Source organism: Seriola lalandi, unplaced genomic scaffold, assembly GCF_002814215.2.
Source record: "Seriola lalandi dorsalis isolate HSWRI2012SDOR001 ecotype SW California unplaced genomic scaffold, Sedor1 jcf7180002054887, whole genome shotgun sequence".
In the NCBI taxonomy this organism is placed as follows: domain Eukaryota; kingdom Metazoa; phylum Chordata; class Actinopteri; order Carangiformes; family Carangidae; genus Seriola; species Seriola lalandi.
In genome coordinates, this window is record NW_019525439.1 from 1,568,920 (window position 1) to 1,586,905 (window position 17,986).

A 17,986-nucleotide genomic window follows, 5' to 3' on the forward strand; every position below is an offset into this window, starting at 1 on the left:
GGACTGAGTGAGCGAGGTGGATGTATGGGGGAGGATTGGGAATGGGAGTGGAGGGGAGGGGTGGTGGAGATTAATGAAAGAAGAGTCCGTTAATTACACAACAAGGTCAAGGCCGCTTTACCTTCACAGCTTAATTGCGGCCCCTGATTGTGTTTCAAGGCCTCATTTTTAATTCAAACAGCAGGCGGACTAAACTACGATAATTGTCGCTGTGTGTGTGTTTGTGTGTGTGTGTGTCTTTATGTACGTCTATTCATATTAGTGTATGTGTTTGGATAACGAGTGTGTATTTTATTAAGCGATGCATCAGCTCACTCTTGACAGTGTGATTTCAGGGCTGAGTTAAGTTGTTTAAAGAAGTTTGTACCAAATGATGATGGTGGTGTATAAGTGTCTTGTGTGTATATTGATATACTTGTATGTTTATGTACGAGCAGCCTTCGCATTTTGTGTGTTTTTAACATGTGAGAATGGGGAATTTATCTGTGTTTATCTTGATTATTACATTTTTGATGAAAATTTCCTACAAACATCAGTAATAGAGAAATTCAGGTGGTCTAAAAAACAAAAAAAAATCTGATTTTAAAAGTAACACTTTCAGTGCAAACACTCTGCAATTCATTTATTTTCTTAGGGAGTTTGGTGCATCATCAGTGGCTCATTTGCATTCCCTCCTTTCACATTTTACTCCACTTTTTTTTTTTTTTTACAGGAAGCAATTTCTGAGCTGTGGCTGTCACAGGAAGACCTTTTGACTGTAAACTGCAGTGATCACTGTGTTTTTGCAGCGAGCAACACAGTCATTTTAGAAAGCTGGGAAACATAGAGACATAAAGTCCTGGTGAAAATCAATTTAAATTGATGCTACTTTTAAAAAATCATGGCCTTTTTTTTTTAAACTAAAGTCGGTAAATGTTCGTGTTACACGTACTTAATGTGTGTTGTCCACCATTATGTGTGCTTGTTTTGATCCCTAACATGAAGCTCAGCTATTAAACCCAGTTGGGGGTGGGGGGGGGTTGGGAGGGGTTGGAGGATCAACCCACCTCATCCATCTCCTTGATAGACCAACTGTTCCTCATCACATGGGGTCCTGCGCACTCGCACAAACACACGCACAAACATACACATGTGGTGGTCGCATGCTCTGACCGTGACTCCAACCCAGCAGTGAAAACACTTAATCAGTCTTATGGTCCAAGTGACCCCCTCCAACTGTCTCCATCCATCTCTGCGTCCCTTCAGCTTTTTAATAACTTCAGGGATCAGGGACGCTGGATCTCAAATGTCACCGAGAATAAGCGACGAGCAAGGATTAGATTTGTCTTAGATTCTCAGCTGAACGCTGTAGTGTAGACGTCATAGAAACCTGTGACAGACAGAGTCTTACATACCAAGTGACACATACTGTACGATCAGAACTAAGTGTGCGGGGGAACAACAGCCAAGAACAGGCTAAATGATTTATTCATATACATGAAAAAGAAAAAGAAGATGATTCATCAACAGTTTTCTCTGGAGACTCTCCTTGCAGGGGTTTTGACCTCATGACCTTGGGTCATAACATACAGGTCAAATATCAAATGAGGGTCAAGCAAGTGCATCAGAGAAGCTTTTACTGCGTATTCAAGTCTGTGTAAATAAGAAATATACAGGCAGACCAGGACAGAGCAAAAAAAAAAAAAGAAAAGTGAGTTGAAGGCTCAGATTGTCAGGCACCCTTAACTGAAGGGATGAGATAAATAAACACCTGTATGATGTAAAGCAATGAAATACAATAGCTGTGCGGTAAACACTGCCTCGCTTTGGTCGATACTTGTTTGCCTGAATGTCATGAAATAATAATGCAAAGAACATAAACTACAAAGAAACACCACACTGGTGGATCAACGCCTCCTTTGGACAGCGTCAACATAAAGTAAAATCTGCAAGTTGATATTATATGTTTTTATTTATCTATGGCAGGGCTTTAGCAGCGGAAGGCATTATTATGTGCAGTGGTTTCTGTTCTAAGCAGATGATTGTTCATACTCAGTACAGTATGTCAAGAGACTAATGTTCACAACTAGACTGTGCACCTCTAAATCTCCAGCTACTGTGTGGGCACGCATGCACCAGCACGTCTTTCATTCACACACATTAAGCACTAATACACTGTAAAAGATGCGGACGGCTCTCATGCAGGCACTCATATACATAATTGCACTACATAAGCACATACAGATATGCACCTTTCCCTATCCAGGTCCCCTCTAAGTGACTCTAATAGGTGTGTCTTCCAGGGTTGAGGAGCTATCTGATTACCCTTGACCTTCTCTTGTTTAACAGTTCGACAAGATACTAGATTGAGTGAACTGCTCAACAACCCCCCCCCATCCATTCTCCTCTCCCCCGCTGTACTTGAGGAAATGCGGCAGCACTCATATATCTGCACTCTTGGGAATCAAATTTATCAGGCCGATTTGTCTATATCTGGGTCACAGTCTTTATGAAAATGACTGATTCAGATGAAGCAAATGAAAATGGTATGTCATTAGTAGGCGAGACTCATTCAAGTTCACATCCCAGATTTGAAAAGCTGATTCAAAAAGAATCAAATGAAATTGGCGTGTCACAACAGACTGTGGGCTGAAGATTATGCTTGTTAATTTCCATAACCAGGCCATATTCAACACACACACACACAGACACACACACACACACACACACACACACACACACACACACACACACACTTCACACAAAGTCTGCATATCTTTCCTAACGCCTCCACCAGTGAATGTGATTAGCTTCCAGTTGCATATATTATTAAATCTTTAGGAAATGTAAGACATGTGTCGTAGTGAATTATAAACTGAATCGACTCCAACAAAAAAAAATTTTCTTCACTTTAACTTGGCGTCTTCTTTGTCTGACGGTTCTTTTTTCTTTTTTTTTCTTTTTTTCCAGCCTCCAACAAAAACACAAATATTGACAGTACTTCCTCTCCTGACTCATCCTCACAGCACAGACATACTGTAGACATGCACTTGATGTATTTTGTTACATGAAAAATTGGAAGTAGTGAAGAATGACATTACATATTGCCATTGCAAATGGGGAGAGATGTAAGTGTCTAAAAGGCAGCAGTGTGTGTAACCTTCAGCAGCATTACAAATCAGTATTACTTCTCTTACCTAAGCTATCTTCACTCGCAGTTTGAAGGGAGGAATTGTATTTTAGCGAAGTATGACAGGCGAGAGAGAGAAGGTGTGCACGCATGCACGTATAAGCACAACAGCATAACTGTTGAGAAAGAGCAGAACATTGAATCTCATTTTGCGAGCACTCGACCTGAAATTGCCTGGCATTCACATGCAAACATGTTTGCTGACTTGCGGCTGATTTGGTTATAATGTAAATGACCGGGACTCTCCTTTCAAATGCTCAAATGCATGCACGCACGCACGCACACATGCACATACGCACACACACACACACACTAACATACTCACATATACAATATATTACCCTGACATTAACATTAACTGAAACGGTCTTCTGCTGCAAGCTGTCTCCATGTGGAGTGGGTATGTGCAGTAAAGTGTGTGACTGTGTGTGTGTGTGTGTTTTTGTGTGAGTGAGAGAGTGGGACTGTCCATCTGGATGTGAAGGTGGTGATGATGATAATGGGTATCAGTGGGACATGAAGGCTCGGAGCCTGCAGGCCACCTTGCAAGGCTTGACTGATAAACGCTGCATTTTTCTCTCTTTCTCCCATATTCCTTCTCTTTTGTTCTCTCTCTCTCTTTTCTTGTCAGTCCACTTTCGAGTGTGATTCTTACACAGTAGTACTACTTTGTAGTCTTGAGGGTGTTTGTGTGTATGTGTGTGTGCGCAAATTAGCATTTTTTGAGACATGTCCCTCCTTGTGTGCTGGTGGCCGCCTGCAAACTAGACGCATCTGTTTGTTTTTTTTCTCCTTACGCACGTGTGCTTGCATGCAGGTGCCATGTTACTAGATCAGGCATGGACGTAAATAAATGGCTGTGTAGCTGAGGTAAATGGGAGCCATCAATCACACACAGGGGGGAAACAAAAACACATACTTCAGCGCGGCGACGACTGGACAAGGTCGCAGATCCCAGGAACCTCAGGGTCGGGGTCTGACGATTAAGGTGAGGTTTGATGATGTAAAATTTGGGCTGTGAAGCACGAAATGGTTGTCTGAGGATTTCCCTCAAACAATATGTGTTCCTATTTTGCCTCACTCTAGATAAGAACAACAGCGAAATACCTAACATGTAAATGAACAGTAAATGTGCTTGTCTGTGAGATGAGGAGGAGGAGGCGGCGGCGGAGGCAATAATATCCTGAAATTGTTCCCTCTCAGTCTTTTGTTCCTCAGCCTCTGATAAATCCTGTGAAAATGATAGCTGGAGCTAAAGTGGGGGGGGGGGCGAATAATGGACCGAAAGGGAGGGAGGGTGGCAGAGAGCAAACATGATATAGGGAGGGAAGGGGGACGGACGGGGAGGGGAGGGAGGATCGTGGGGGGGGGGCAGCATTTGGCAGGGAGCAGTGCTGATAGCAATCAAGAGCTATTTGGGAAGATGAGATGGGAGAAAGGTAAATGTCAGAGTGACATGGGTATTAGAGAGAATGGTGAAAACACAGGAAAAGAGAAAAAGAAGGCTCTGTCAACAGTCAGTGATTGACTTTGGGGTGTGTGTGTGTGTGTGTGTGCATGCGTGTGCGTGCCCGTGTTTGTTGCTTTTTTTTTTTTGTATGTCTGTGCCTCAGCCAAGTGAGTCACTGTGTGTTCATAAAATACAGATATGCACCCTCCGTCCATCTGTCTGTTCGAATCGTGTGTATGCATGAGAGAAAATACATCTGTTTATTTTTTATATTCATATATACATAAGACGTGTGTCTACATTGAAGTATATGTGTGTATGTATGTGTGTATATATAATACCACATATGAAACTGTCATTCGCATTCAAAAGAAAATACAAATTGGTTCACACCGAATACTGTACTGTGCATATTCCCAAACAAAAAAAAGTGTTTTACACATTAATAGACTGAAATATCTTTACCGCTATTGGATAATTTGCCATGAAATTTTGTAACAGACATTCGTTGAACCCAGAAGATGACATTGCTATTGGATGGACAGCAGTAAATTTTGCGGCAGTTATTAAAGTTCCTGAGAAGATAAATTCTAATTCAATGACCCTCTGACCTTTTGTTTCTCTATCACCAACAGGTCAAAATTTTCATTTGGTTACTGAAATATTGTGACATTTAATAGATTTAAACTAAATTTGGCGTAAAATCTGACATTCATGGTTCTCGGAGGATGAGCCCTTGAAGCACCAACAAACCGGCACCAACACAAGCCCAAAACTAGCACTAGGCTCACGTTGGTGGAAAGGGGTTAACAGAGTTGCTAGCATAGCTTTAAACTCTTACTCTTGCTTGCCACCATCTATACTTTGTCAGGAATAATCCAATAGTTCAAAATGGCCCATGTAATCACAGCTTTTATTAAAAATTCTATTTGATGATCTCTTTCTAAAGACATGATATACAGTAAAGGGCCATAAGACATAAAAATCAATTTGGTCCATCAATATCAGCATATCATCTTTTCATGTCTAATTATAAAAGCTGACGCCTCAGCTGTGTCCTCAGACTTCTCCTTTGTGTGCCTCACTGTTTGATGTACAGTATGTATATACCTGGCTGAGTGCAAGTACATTAGTGTTTGATCTCCTGGTTCAGGTGTATTTTTGTTTGTCTGTCTGTTCCCTTCAGCACTTTCCATCTGATACCAACAGTACAGACAGACAGTACAGACCTGTTGCTGTGATGTAACACAACAGCTCTTTGTTACGTCCGTTTTGTTAAATGTTCTTGGTGTGAGCCTGTTTCAGAAAGTCAGTGAATTAATCTGTGGGTGTTTAAGTTAAAAAAAAGAAAAAAAAGTGTGTGTAATTGTGTACTTTGCCGTGTGTGTGTCATCGTGCATACGTGCCGCATTCGGCGTGTCTTGGTTGGCAGAATTACCCGTCTCCAGCGCAAAGCTCGTACACAGCACCGCTGACATTAATACCCCCGGTGGCATTGTTCGCTGGTTATCCCCCTGTGTTCTCTGTGTGATGTCAGTCTGTGGTAACCAGGGCAGAACAGAGAATAAAATGATAAAGCAAACCGTTGACCTGAATGGCACGGCTCAGAGCTTTCTCCCTGATTACACTCTGAGGCAGCAGCCAGGCAGTGGGTGTACCTGAATGAGGTCTTTACTTTGAGCTAATAACAGGGATTTATACTGTCATTCAGGGCTTGGTCATATCTTCAAAGCAGCTAGACGCGCCGACGGGTTATGACACTGCATGTAGAGCAAAAGAAAATTGTTGTCTCCTAAAAGCAGACCATGGAAAGTGTCACAAAATTGCCTATTTTCATCAGTCACTTAATGTCGGCCTATAACACCAGAAAACCAATGTCTGATTACAGAAGAAGTGATACTGTTATTCAAACTAAATATCACTATCTTACAGTTTGACTTGTATATTTATGTATTTTTGCTTCTTGGCGGAAATGGTGTAGCTACAACAGATTTTATTGTGCACTACTTTAGGCATTACAGAGGCAGACAGCTCTCTCAAGGTTTACTGATCTCTGGGCCTCTGCACTCAATTATTTGCTTTTCTTTTTTACTAAAGAACACCATTACTCTTACAAAAGAGAGAAGCACTTTTTGCCAGCTCCGGGGGCTGTGATCCACCTTGATGGAGCACTTTGAATGTTTAATTTTCTATATCTGCAGAGAGAAGATAAGTCATTGATCAAACATGAAACAACTATTAAAACAGAAACATCAAAATGTCAAGGCTTTATCTATTGAAGAGCATTAATTAGAGATGCAGCATTTTTACTTAAGATGAGCAACTTCTGCTTTAAATAAAAATATTTCAAAGCCTTTGTATCAGATATTAGATAAAACACTAATTCATCCACTACAAACCCAGATATTCCTAGAAGCAATACAACAAGTCCTTCACCCTAAATGACCATATAAGTCTTTTGCCCCGTCCCTCTGATACGACTCGTAGCGGCATTTCCTGAATAACACCTCTACAGCGGCAGGAGATATGCCACAGATGAACAGTTAAAAAATCCCTGTTTATGTTGTTGTGACAGTGTCGTGGTAAAGGGTTGGTTAGGTTTAGGGACAAAAACAACCTGGTCATGCGTCACACAGAGGGCAAACAGCAGCTTCCCATGTTAAAAGACCAGTCAGAGTTTTGTCGATCGATCCATATGTTCATCCTGACCTCCTCCCTGCTCTGACTCTTTCACTCCTTATTAACATCACCTTCATGTCATGACTAATATGGCCACTAGAGGGTTTTGTCTCTTGAATGTGAACATGTCGTTTTGGGGCGTTTGCTGGAAAAGACTGATGCTGTTTCACACGACTGCTAGATGTCGCATATAAATAAAAGGGAACTATGGGTCTTATGTTGTTTTTACAAAAAACCCCTATAGGGTCTCAAGGAATAGTTTATGTGCCTTGACAACAGCACTTCAGTAGCAGTCAGTCCTCCACCCTAGAGATTCACACTGGCAACTACCCAAGCTCATTTCCCTGGGCTCCAGCTATTCTAAAGGACTTTTTATTCTTGTGTGGTCCAAATCCACTCTCTTTAGCCAAAGTCTCATTAACTAAATACTGACTTTTATTCAAGGGCGGACTGGTTCCATCCAGTTCAGCCCAATTCCAACTGGTTTAATTTAGTCAGACTCATCTGGGTACCATAACCTCCTCATCATTTCACAATTTCATAATCTGATCCAACCTGAAACGCTTACCACTTAAATGTACCAATCAGTCACTTCTCTCCAACCCGCCTACCTGTCTGACCTGGAGGACACAATTTTGTGTGTGGGTGTGTGTGTGTGTGTGTGTAGTGCGTAAAAGAGACCTTCAAAACTGTTTGATGGTAATGAGATTTCATTTTGTGGATGTTAAAGCTGCCTGCTAGCTGAAAGAATTAGCATCAGAATCAGCATCAGCCACACAGCGGGCACTGAGATGAATTAAGGCTCTTTGAATTATTGATTTCCACCTGCTGGAATAACATCCTGTCTTTCTTGTATCTTTCCTTTGTGCCATCACCTCTTTTTCTCTTTTTTTTATTGTTCCATGCCTTAGAAGCCTTTGCAAAAAAAAAAAGGAAAAAAAAGAACAAATACTAAAAACTAACTAACTAAAACTATTGCAATTGAGACATTTCTAAGCAGTGCAGTGTTAAACTTGACACTGCCATTTGATGGCTGTGTGTTTTAGCTTGTGTTTTATGTGCAAAAGTTCATTGTGTCTATGTGCAGTTTTGAGTGCACATTTGTATTTATTCCTCAGTGGGTGTGTGGGTTTAACAGTAGGGGTTAAGCTGTGTGTGCAAGTGTCCAAAGCAAACCTCTTTTAGTGTTATTAATATTAATTAATGTGTGCTGTCAGGGGGGCAGAGAAACAATTCATTGCTCACATTTATTATATCAAGTGCTTCATGATTTATTAATGGGCATGTTTAAGGTTAGAGAAAAGAAAGGGAAGGGAAAATAAAAGAGAAGGGCAAAGCATAAATTGATTCTTCTGACAAAAGTCTATTAAAGTAATTTGTGAACTCAGTGAAATGTGGATTCCTTGGACTTTTTAGTTTTTACTCATTAGACGGTGAAACTGTTGGAATATCTCAGTGTCATTTTGATCATGAATATTTTATTTTCACTCATCCTGTTAGATTGATACCAAGTTTTCCTTTCATCGTTCTAATTTTATCCTCCCACCCACATGCTTTTGGCAAGTATGTATGCAAGACAATGCTACTGTTGCATATATTCCCACTATAGATGACCTTAGTCTCACGTGCTGTCACTGTTTCTTTCAGTGCTTCTCATCTGTATGCGTTGCACGTCTGTGCTTATCTGTTTTTCTGCCTCTGGACTCCTTTAGCTTGACAGATAGACACTCGCCCTCCCTATTTAATGTCCTTTCTTTGTACAGTACGTATAGCCCACCGACTTTTTGTCTCTCACACACCATCTGTCTGTCTGTCTGTTGGTGTCTCTGTCTCTCTTCAGTCCATCACAGCAATTGCCTCCTGCTTCACCCCCCCGCCCCCCAACCCGCCTCCCAAATACGACTTGGCATGTCGCTGCATATCTATATTATAACACCTTGAAGAAATATGCCTGTGTATGTGTATGTGTGCGCGTGTACATGCGCTGCCATGTTCCATTTAATCGAGGTTCCCAGTCGGCACATAGGACAAATTGATCAGTTGGTTTGCCAGCTGTCCTGGCAGATCTCTCCTTCTGTCTCTATTTCTCTAAGCAACGCCACCCCCCCCCACACACATATATACACACACACACCCCTTTCTCTCCCTGACACTCTCATTTTCAGTTTAACTAGTATATCTTGGCAATTAAAAGGCAAAGAAGGACAAAAAAAAACTTGTCTTCTAATGACTGGAGTGGTGTTACATATAAGCATCTTCTTTTTTTTTCACTGTTGGATGCATTTTAGGGATTCCACATTCTCCCATTGGCAGATGGCTGCTGGCCCATTTTGATTGACGTGACCTTGCCTGGCATTGGCTGTTGGCGGCCCTTCGAATGATCCCTTGCTGTGGAGAATGACGGGCAGCGCGTGAAGCCAGCTCCTTTTGTTATCTGAGCTGCACATATTGTCTTGATACACCCCTATCATTAGACACACATTTCAGAGGTGTGCTGGCAAAATGTGTATCCACGCTGAATTGAAGAGATAAGTCAGAATTGCAGCCAGCCACGAATATGGCTAGCCTGCTTTTAAGCATGATAGGTAGAAAATGCAAAACCCATTTCTGTTCTCATAGATCTATGCATAATTTTGCCTTGATTCGCTTGCTATTCACGCTTGATGTTCTTGGCGTGGTGAGGGAAGGATAGTGGCAGCACGGTCAGGAACAAAGAGAGTCTACTCCAGTGCCGCTTGACAGGTTGTGTGTGTGTGTGTGTGTGTATGTGTGTCTTTCTCTTATGTCCTCATGCTTGGCTGTGCTGTGAGCTAAAAGCAAGAGGCTTTTCTCGGTGTAATGACAGACATTAGAAAGTCGATTACATGATTCTTACAGCCTCGGATACGCAACTCGCAGGCACACACACATGTACACAGGCACAAAACACGCTTGCACAGTCACTCTGGTCGGAGCCAGGAGAGGCAGACGGTGCCTTCTAATCAATGTGTGATGGCAGGCCTTTTGTGTGTGTGTGTTTTGTAAGAGTGGCTGAGTAAAAAAGATGGGCGGACGGAGTCCCCTTCATTATTGTGCCTGTGTTTTGATGAACGTTCATAAGCATTTCAGGACAGCAGGTTTGTGTTGGTCTTTGCACTGGCTGCGTGCACCTCAACTTGGCTGACTGACACGTGGGCCTGTGATCTCCTCTCTTGACCGTAGTCTAGTGTGACACAATGCCAGAGGTCGGATTGATGGTGTACCATCTTTCTCCAGAAGGCTTCAGTAACTGTTTACCCTGGCTCCTGACATCTGAGTAGCTTCCCAAAACTCAAATTTTGTTACATAATTCAAATAGGTCTGCTGTTGCTGTCAGGAATGTCTGGTTCTCCAATTGGAAAAGCAACCAAGCCTTTATGGGTGGTACACTGCTAAAGCCAATGTTAAGCCATGATATTAAAGCACCATAGAAAACAAATTTACCATGTTTATGATGTAATTCTTTTGAATTGAGAGTTGGAAAGGGGTTGGATATTAATCTAGCAAATAGAGGCTGCTGAAGGCCTGACTATCTTGGATGACTAACATTTGCTAGCTAACTATGTTAGCCAGACATATTAGCTACAATTATATTCCTGCCCTTTTAACAAAATTATTCAGTGTTATCAATTCAAACCTGTAGACTAATGCATGTTCCTTTTTTTTACAAAAGGCCACAAATGTGGTTAAATACTTTACAATTACTTAACAATTACTATTTATTTAGCTAATTTAACAAACATGACGTGTGAGATTTCTAATGTTAGCCAGCAGTCCCACTAAATGGATAACACATTAGCTATGTCTTCATGATAGCTTCAAGTATTTATAATGACTATCGTCTTCCCCTTTACCTTAAATAGTTGTCCTGATACAGGAAAACAACAACTCATATTTTGAGTCATGCAAATCTTATCTACTATTTTCCTGTATCAAGACACCTCCTTCCCAGATAGCAATATAAATCTGACCCGTACATGCTTGTATTTCATCCCGCCCAGTATATGGCTGGTTCCACGAGTCTGGAACATATACAGAGGGATGGTTAGATGCTACCTCCACATCTGGACCAATTCTGGCACACTCACGGAAAATCTTCCGGCCATCAGCCAACAATGTAAAATAGCAGCTGGAATCTGTATATGGGCCGGACTTGGACCGAGGACCTGAGCATATGTTGGCCCAGAAGTTTCATATTTGCTTCAACACTTATTTAACCAGCAAATTATCTTTTTATAAACAGGTTTTCTCAATATCAACTGCCGTTCTTTCTTAAGTTATTCTAACTCTACTCTGGCTAACACAACCTTAGTGTTGACTGGATGTGTCAATCATTTGTGATCGGTCAAGCCAAAATCAACCCTCCCTCCAAAGAAAACACCTAACAAGAGGCTCTGACTGAATGATGTGGGAGCAAAATACCAGAATGTCCTTATACCCACTTAAACCTGGGGAGTTAACACATGGAAAGGAAGCCTGTTGGGTAATGTGCTTTTTAAGTGGAGAAGGGAGACGGAGTTAAATTGAGGGAATAAGATAAAAAGGGGAAGATAAGAGAGAGACAAGAACAGTAGATGGTTAGAATGCAAGGCAGGGAAGAAAAAGGAAGCCATGAGAAATGGGAAAAGGGATAAGAAAGAAAAGACAGATGTATTAGGAGAATAGAAAGAGAGCGGAGGAGCGAGGGGAAAGAGAGGGAGCATGCCAAAGCTGTTAATGTAGACCTGCTGTTAAGAATACAGTCTCAGAAGAGAGGAGACCAGAGCATCGAGCGGTAGCTGGCTGCCTGATTTCACACCCATTATCACCTGCTACAAAGGCACGGCAAGTGGAAAATGAAACTGCATAGAGAGGGAGTGTAAAATAAACTGTTTTATACTGTGTGTTTGTGAGTGTGTGTTTATGCACCACCCGATGTCACACATGTATTGATAAGCTTCTGTTACATGGCGTGCATTCTTGTGAGCTGCCGTATGTAAGGTCATGAGTGCTTATCACCCTCGCCCACATTCTCACCTTTTTGTAGTGTGTATCTCTCTCTCTCTCTCTCTCTCTCTCTCTCTCATGTGCAGTGGTAGTTGGGTTTCGCCTCTGGCTGCACAGGGAGATGTTTGAAAAAGAAAACAAGCAAATAAAGCGGGAAATGTGGGGAAACAACAACAAAATGAAGTTTTGGGTTTTGCAGTTACGTGTCTGCACATTGCCTTGGCTTGTTTTCATTTGCCTAGCTGGTTCAATCCAGTAGCAGCCTTTGATGCCATTTGCCAAGGCCACTGATCACACGTAATGTGAGAATTGTGTTTGTCAGATGGATTTAGCCAAAGTCTCCTCTACTTCTCTCCACTAATCCTATCTTTTATCTCATCTGTACTTCCCTGTGGATTCACTTGCTTTCTATTTTTTTCTCCATTCATTCTTTATTTTCCTCTCTCATGAATTGAAAGGGAGATTAGAGTTTTTTTTTTTTTTTTTTTCTTAGGCTTTAAGATGCTTAATGGAGTTTCTGAAAATGCTTAAGTGATATAAGATGTCTTTAAATTATCTTTAAAAGAGCTGGAGAATTTTTTTATTGGACTCTGAAAATATCCCATGGCTTTACTTTTCTTCTTCTTTAACAATGTGATTTATGTGTTCATTCCCTTGTGCAGAACTCTTCTCAAAATATGGCTTCTAAAGGGATTTCCCTGGTTAGGATAAAGGAGGCAGGAATTATTCAATCAAATTTCTTGGACATGGCTGATGTGCCGCATTTCTGTGTGTGTGCTCTTTTCCAGCGTGTCCCCCTGGATCTTACAAGATGTCCTCCAGGCAGCAGGAGTGTTTCCCCTGCCCAGCCAACAGTGTCGCAGACGAGGAAGGATCTGTGTCATGTGTGTGTGAGGAGGACCACTTCAGGACCCCCTTGGACACTCCCTCAGCAGCGTGCACACGTAATAAGATTATATATTTGTTTATATTTTTGTGTGGTGACCTTTGGGTGTTCTCTCTTTCTGCTATTACACACCCCTATACTATATCATCTTATCTAGTCATTTTTTGCATTAAGTCATTATCTCGCCCATTCACCCTTCCATATATCCACTTTGCCTGGATATCTATAATGACCCTATGGTTTACCTGTCCTTCACCCTGCATCCTTTCATCCACTTCACCCTTTTCTCATCTCATCAACCCCGCGCCTGACCTGCGCCCACCTCCCCAGTCTCTGTCTCGCCATTTATCCTTATTTTTCCATCTCCAGCTCCTCCTCATCAGCCCATTTCCATGTCTCATCTCCCCCAACCTTCACCTCTCCTTCACCTTATAGCCCTCCACTGCAATTCAAGTCTTTTCGTATTGAATTGCATCAAAGTAAAAATTAAGAAGTCCACCCGAAAACATGTCTGGTGTTGCTTTTCATCAGCCCAGATTGTTGACCAGAAATTAGTCTGTCCCAAAACGAGATAGATTATACGTGTCTTGTGCCACAACTTCCCTTTGATAACAATGAAATAGGGTTTTATTTTGAATAAATAGCTCTAGATGTAGTATGTTTTAAGAACAGATAAATATAGTCCTTGCTTGACAAAATTGGTACGGTTTATCCTCCATAGAGAAAATATCCTCATGAATCAAACCCATTATTTTATGTTTTAGGATGGACTTTCCCCATAACTGTAACCCCTCCCAACCTGTGCTTACACCCCCTCTGGTTTCATCCGATAGAATACACACATTATGTGTCCATTCACTGCAGGCATTTTCTCTGCCTCTTAACCTGTTATCACCCATCCATCCTTCATTCCTCCGAACATTACGCCCATATTATGTATTCTCCCAAAAAGCCCATCACCCCATTTTCTCCATCTTTTTGCTTAACCTTGTGCATTCTGTCCATATTCATCCACCTTTCCTCCTGACATTACCCATCCATTGTCGGCAATACATCTATTACATCCATTATGGACCAACCCAGCTTTTTCTACCCTCCTCCATTCCTCCTTTGTGACCCCTGAACGCACACTTTCCTCCCCTCTCTCTCTCTCTCTCTCTCTCTCTCTCTCTCTCTCTCTCTCTCTCTCTCTCTCTCTCTCTCTCTGTCTCTCTATCTCTGTCTCTGTCTTCTTAACTCGACCACTCATCACTCTTCTTTCTGCACACTGCCTCTTCACATTTTCCTTCCTCTTCATCCTTTCATCCGTGCAGGTTATCGTTCTTCTTCCCTCTGCCAAACTGAAATCTCATCTCTCTGTCCTCAAGCGACAAACTATATAACCTCATCCCCACTGACCACGCATTATCTGTTCATCCCTCACCTCTTACCTTCTCTCACCCTCCCTCACCCCTTCTCCCACACCGCGTACCATTCTTCTCCAATAAAGATGCACTACAAGGCCAATAAGACAAAGACCATACAGGGTAGCCCTATTGATTCCTGCATGGAGAACAGCCTATTGATATAGCTTAGTAATTAGATGGAGGAATAATGGGCTCAATATCCCGGGAGTACTCAGGGCAGTAAAACCATTGGGTCACTATGTCTGTCCATGCATGTTTGTACACACACACACACACATATATTAACTTGTGCGTACACATATATGCGCAAGTGTGTGGTCATACTAGCTTTTATGGTAACTGCTTTGGAGGGGTTTAATTACAATATTGATCGCTGAGCTCTGTGATCCCTGCGTGATAACATTTATAGCAGCCTAATGACCACATTAATTACACTATTGATTCTGTAATTATGATCATCCCCAGATTCGACTAATCCACCGTGTGTTTACGGATGGAGAAAGGGAGAGCTTGATGAATCTAGCATTATAAGAATAAAAGAAAGAGGGAGAGTTTGCCAGATGAATGAGGTTTGATATGCACACCTTGTAATTCCCAGCAATTAGATAATAATACCGGTGTAATTTTATTCTTTTCCCTTTGCCATTAAGGCCTGTGAAGTATCTACACCTTAATGTGTTTACCACAGTTAAAAGCTACTGCTGTCTCTTTGAAACAGCAGACTCCTCGTCATTTTTTTAAGAATCATTTTTGAAACATGTGAAAAAACACCTTGCCACATGTTTTAAATGAGACACGTCTGGTGAAACTTCCTGACACGACTAATTACCATTATCGATGGCAGCTATTCAGAAATGTTCCAATACAGCACACTGTTAAATATCTCTTGGTGGCTGTGAAGAGGAAAAGTGAAACTTTGGAAACAGTTGAATTAAATGTCTCACAGAAAGACACAGAAATGTTCCTTTGCATTCAGTTTGGCAGAGTGGAAGTCCTGCTGACAGAACTGCAAAGGCAATGACAATAGCATAGTGACTATAAGAAAAATATATATAAGTCATGCATAATGTTTGCCAACATGTCACTGCAAATGGATTTTTGAAAACAGTGGGAGACCATAAATTTCAGGAGGAATAATGAAGTTGAAGCAAAACAGTATTTTTTCTGGTTTAGGGAAATACATAAATACAGATTTTTCATGTTTTAAGGACCAAACTGTTAAAAACAACAAATTTCCTTCAGGACATCTTAGAATAAGTTACAACCAATAGATTATTATCAGTGTTCCAAATTTCACACATAGTCATAGGATACAAACCTACCATGTCCTTGACCTGACTCTTTTCCAAACGGGGGAAGTCTATCATGCATATTAAAGTAGCAAATATATGCCACTGAAGACAGCTTGGCTATCCTCGCTAGCTGAAATGGGCTAGCAGGCTATGTTAACCAGTTAGCTACGATTCTGTGCCTTCTGTCCCAACCTACATATTTCTTTTTCATGTTATCTCGATGAAATATTAGTTAAACGTATGAGCAGGGCTAATAATAGCTAATAATTTAGGCTAACATTATTAGCTAATATTATTAAGTTATTATAACGTTTGCGCAAGTTTCAGCCAGCTGAGCAAGCCTGTTACCTTGTGTCTACTAAATGGATAATACACTAGCTATGCCTTCTTGATAGCATCACTTATTATATGTCTTGACTTATGAATTATACTGTTTTCTTGTAACAGAGCACCACAAAAGTCATGCTCAATTTTAACATGGGCACTTACCAAAACAGGGAAAACAGTGGTCTATTTTGAGTCATGAAATCCTCATCTAGTTTAAGCAAATACAGAAATGCAAACTCCTCACATGCCTAACTGGCACTATTGCAAAAACAACATCAAGAGCAAGTTTGCATTTGCTATGGTGCATTCTGTTGGAGCAGCAGTGCACAGGGTGTCAGAGTCATTTGGATGGACATGGCAAAAGTAGATGGAAGGTGGAGACGGAGAGTGAAAGAGAGTTAAAATACGCAGAAGAAGAGGGGCAGGATGGTTACAGAGGAGTTTTCATAAGAGACACTCCGATTTGAAGATGAGAAGAGAGAAAACGGAAGCGCTGAGGGAGTCTGAGGCCGAGAAAGCGTAGAAGTACAGAGAGATGTGAATAAAAGGCCCAGCTGTGTCTACATCTAGTGTGTGTGTGTGTGTGTGTGTGTGTGTGTGTGTGTGTGTGTGTGTGTGTGTGTGTGTGCCTGCCTGTGCCTGCCTGTGTGTGTTCACACTCTGAATGCTCTCTGGGCTTACGTAACTCTGTGCTCCACGTGTGTCTGGGAGCGGGACGCAGCTGTGGTGTGTGTGACGTGTTTGACAGCACGCACAGAGCAGCACACCTTCACTTATTCATTACACAGCACATGCACACACATACAGGGACACATATAAAATTCATGTCCTTTAATGGACCTAAGCTCTATTTAGCCTCTGTGCGCAAGGACCTGCAGGAAAAGGCACAGGTCAGTCAGGACACGGACTTAGTGATGAGGTACAGTCCTCTGGCCTCTGGTGCTTTTCAGCCCTTTAAAACTAGAATGTATATTTTGTGTTTATCCTTTTTGTCACATGTGGTGGGTGATTTTAAAATGTTTTAGGTTTGAAAGTACATGCAAATCCATGTGTCAGACAACAACGGATGGATAATGTAATTTTCCTTCAGATTTCATTGGCTTTGACAACACAAGTATAATCCAGAGACATGTCATAATTGTCCCATGTTTTACCTTGAGAGTCTCACCACAAATCTCCACATACACAGCCTTATAGTAGACAGCTGTGACTCTTGAGATGCGTCTGGCATATAACAACTGAATATCCCATCAGATTCATGTTCCAGGAGAGTTAAAAGCCTTCTCCATGGCAACTCAGCTTTATTTACTGATGGTAAATGGAGGTTTTGTTCCACAGAGGACTGTTGACATCACATTATGGACCAGCTTGTAATCCACTTTTAGTTCAAGCCTTGTTTCCAAGTGTTTTGCTATTTTCTCTGCATCATCTCTAATCCCTCCTCCATCTCAAGCCAGTGAATGTTGCCTCACCCCACTGCCTTACCATGATAATACCACGTATACTAGTATACCACAGTAAACAACTCCACATTCTCAATTGCCCCCTTCCCATAAGAGTCAAGTGGTTCTCATCAAAACAATTGTTTCTTAACCCCAAATCCAGGATAAAACAGGATTATCAAAGCGTGATGTGCAAACTGAGCCCGTGCATGCAATCGCGCTGTAATACCCAGCGGACTAAGTCCATCAGTCATGTGATAAAATCTCACGCTTCAGCATCATGATGTTTGAGCGATCTTGGGAAGCCATGCAGGTGACAACACTCAAAACA

General features: G+C 41.5%; 1 protein-coding gene across 1 annotated transcript in view; it reads left to right on the forward strand.

The window, feature by feature from the left end:
- Window positions 1-17,986, forward strand: part of epha10 (EPH receptor A10) — a 150,408-nt gene that overhangs the window by 81,976 nt on the left and 50,446 nt on the right. Inside the window, exon 4 of the mRNA XM_087180061.1 lies at window positions 13,091-13,246. Coding sequence (XP_087036187.1) covers window positions 13,091-13,246 — 156 coding nt within the window. The remainder of the gene's footprint in view (window positions 1-13,090; window positions 13,247-17,986) is intronic.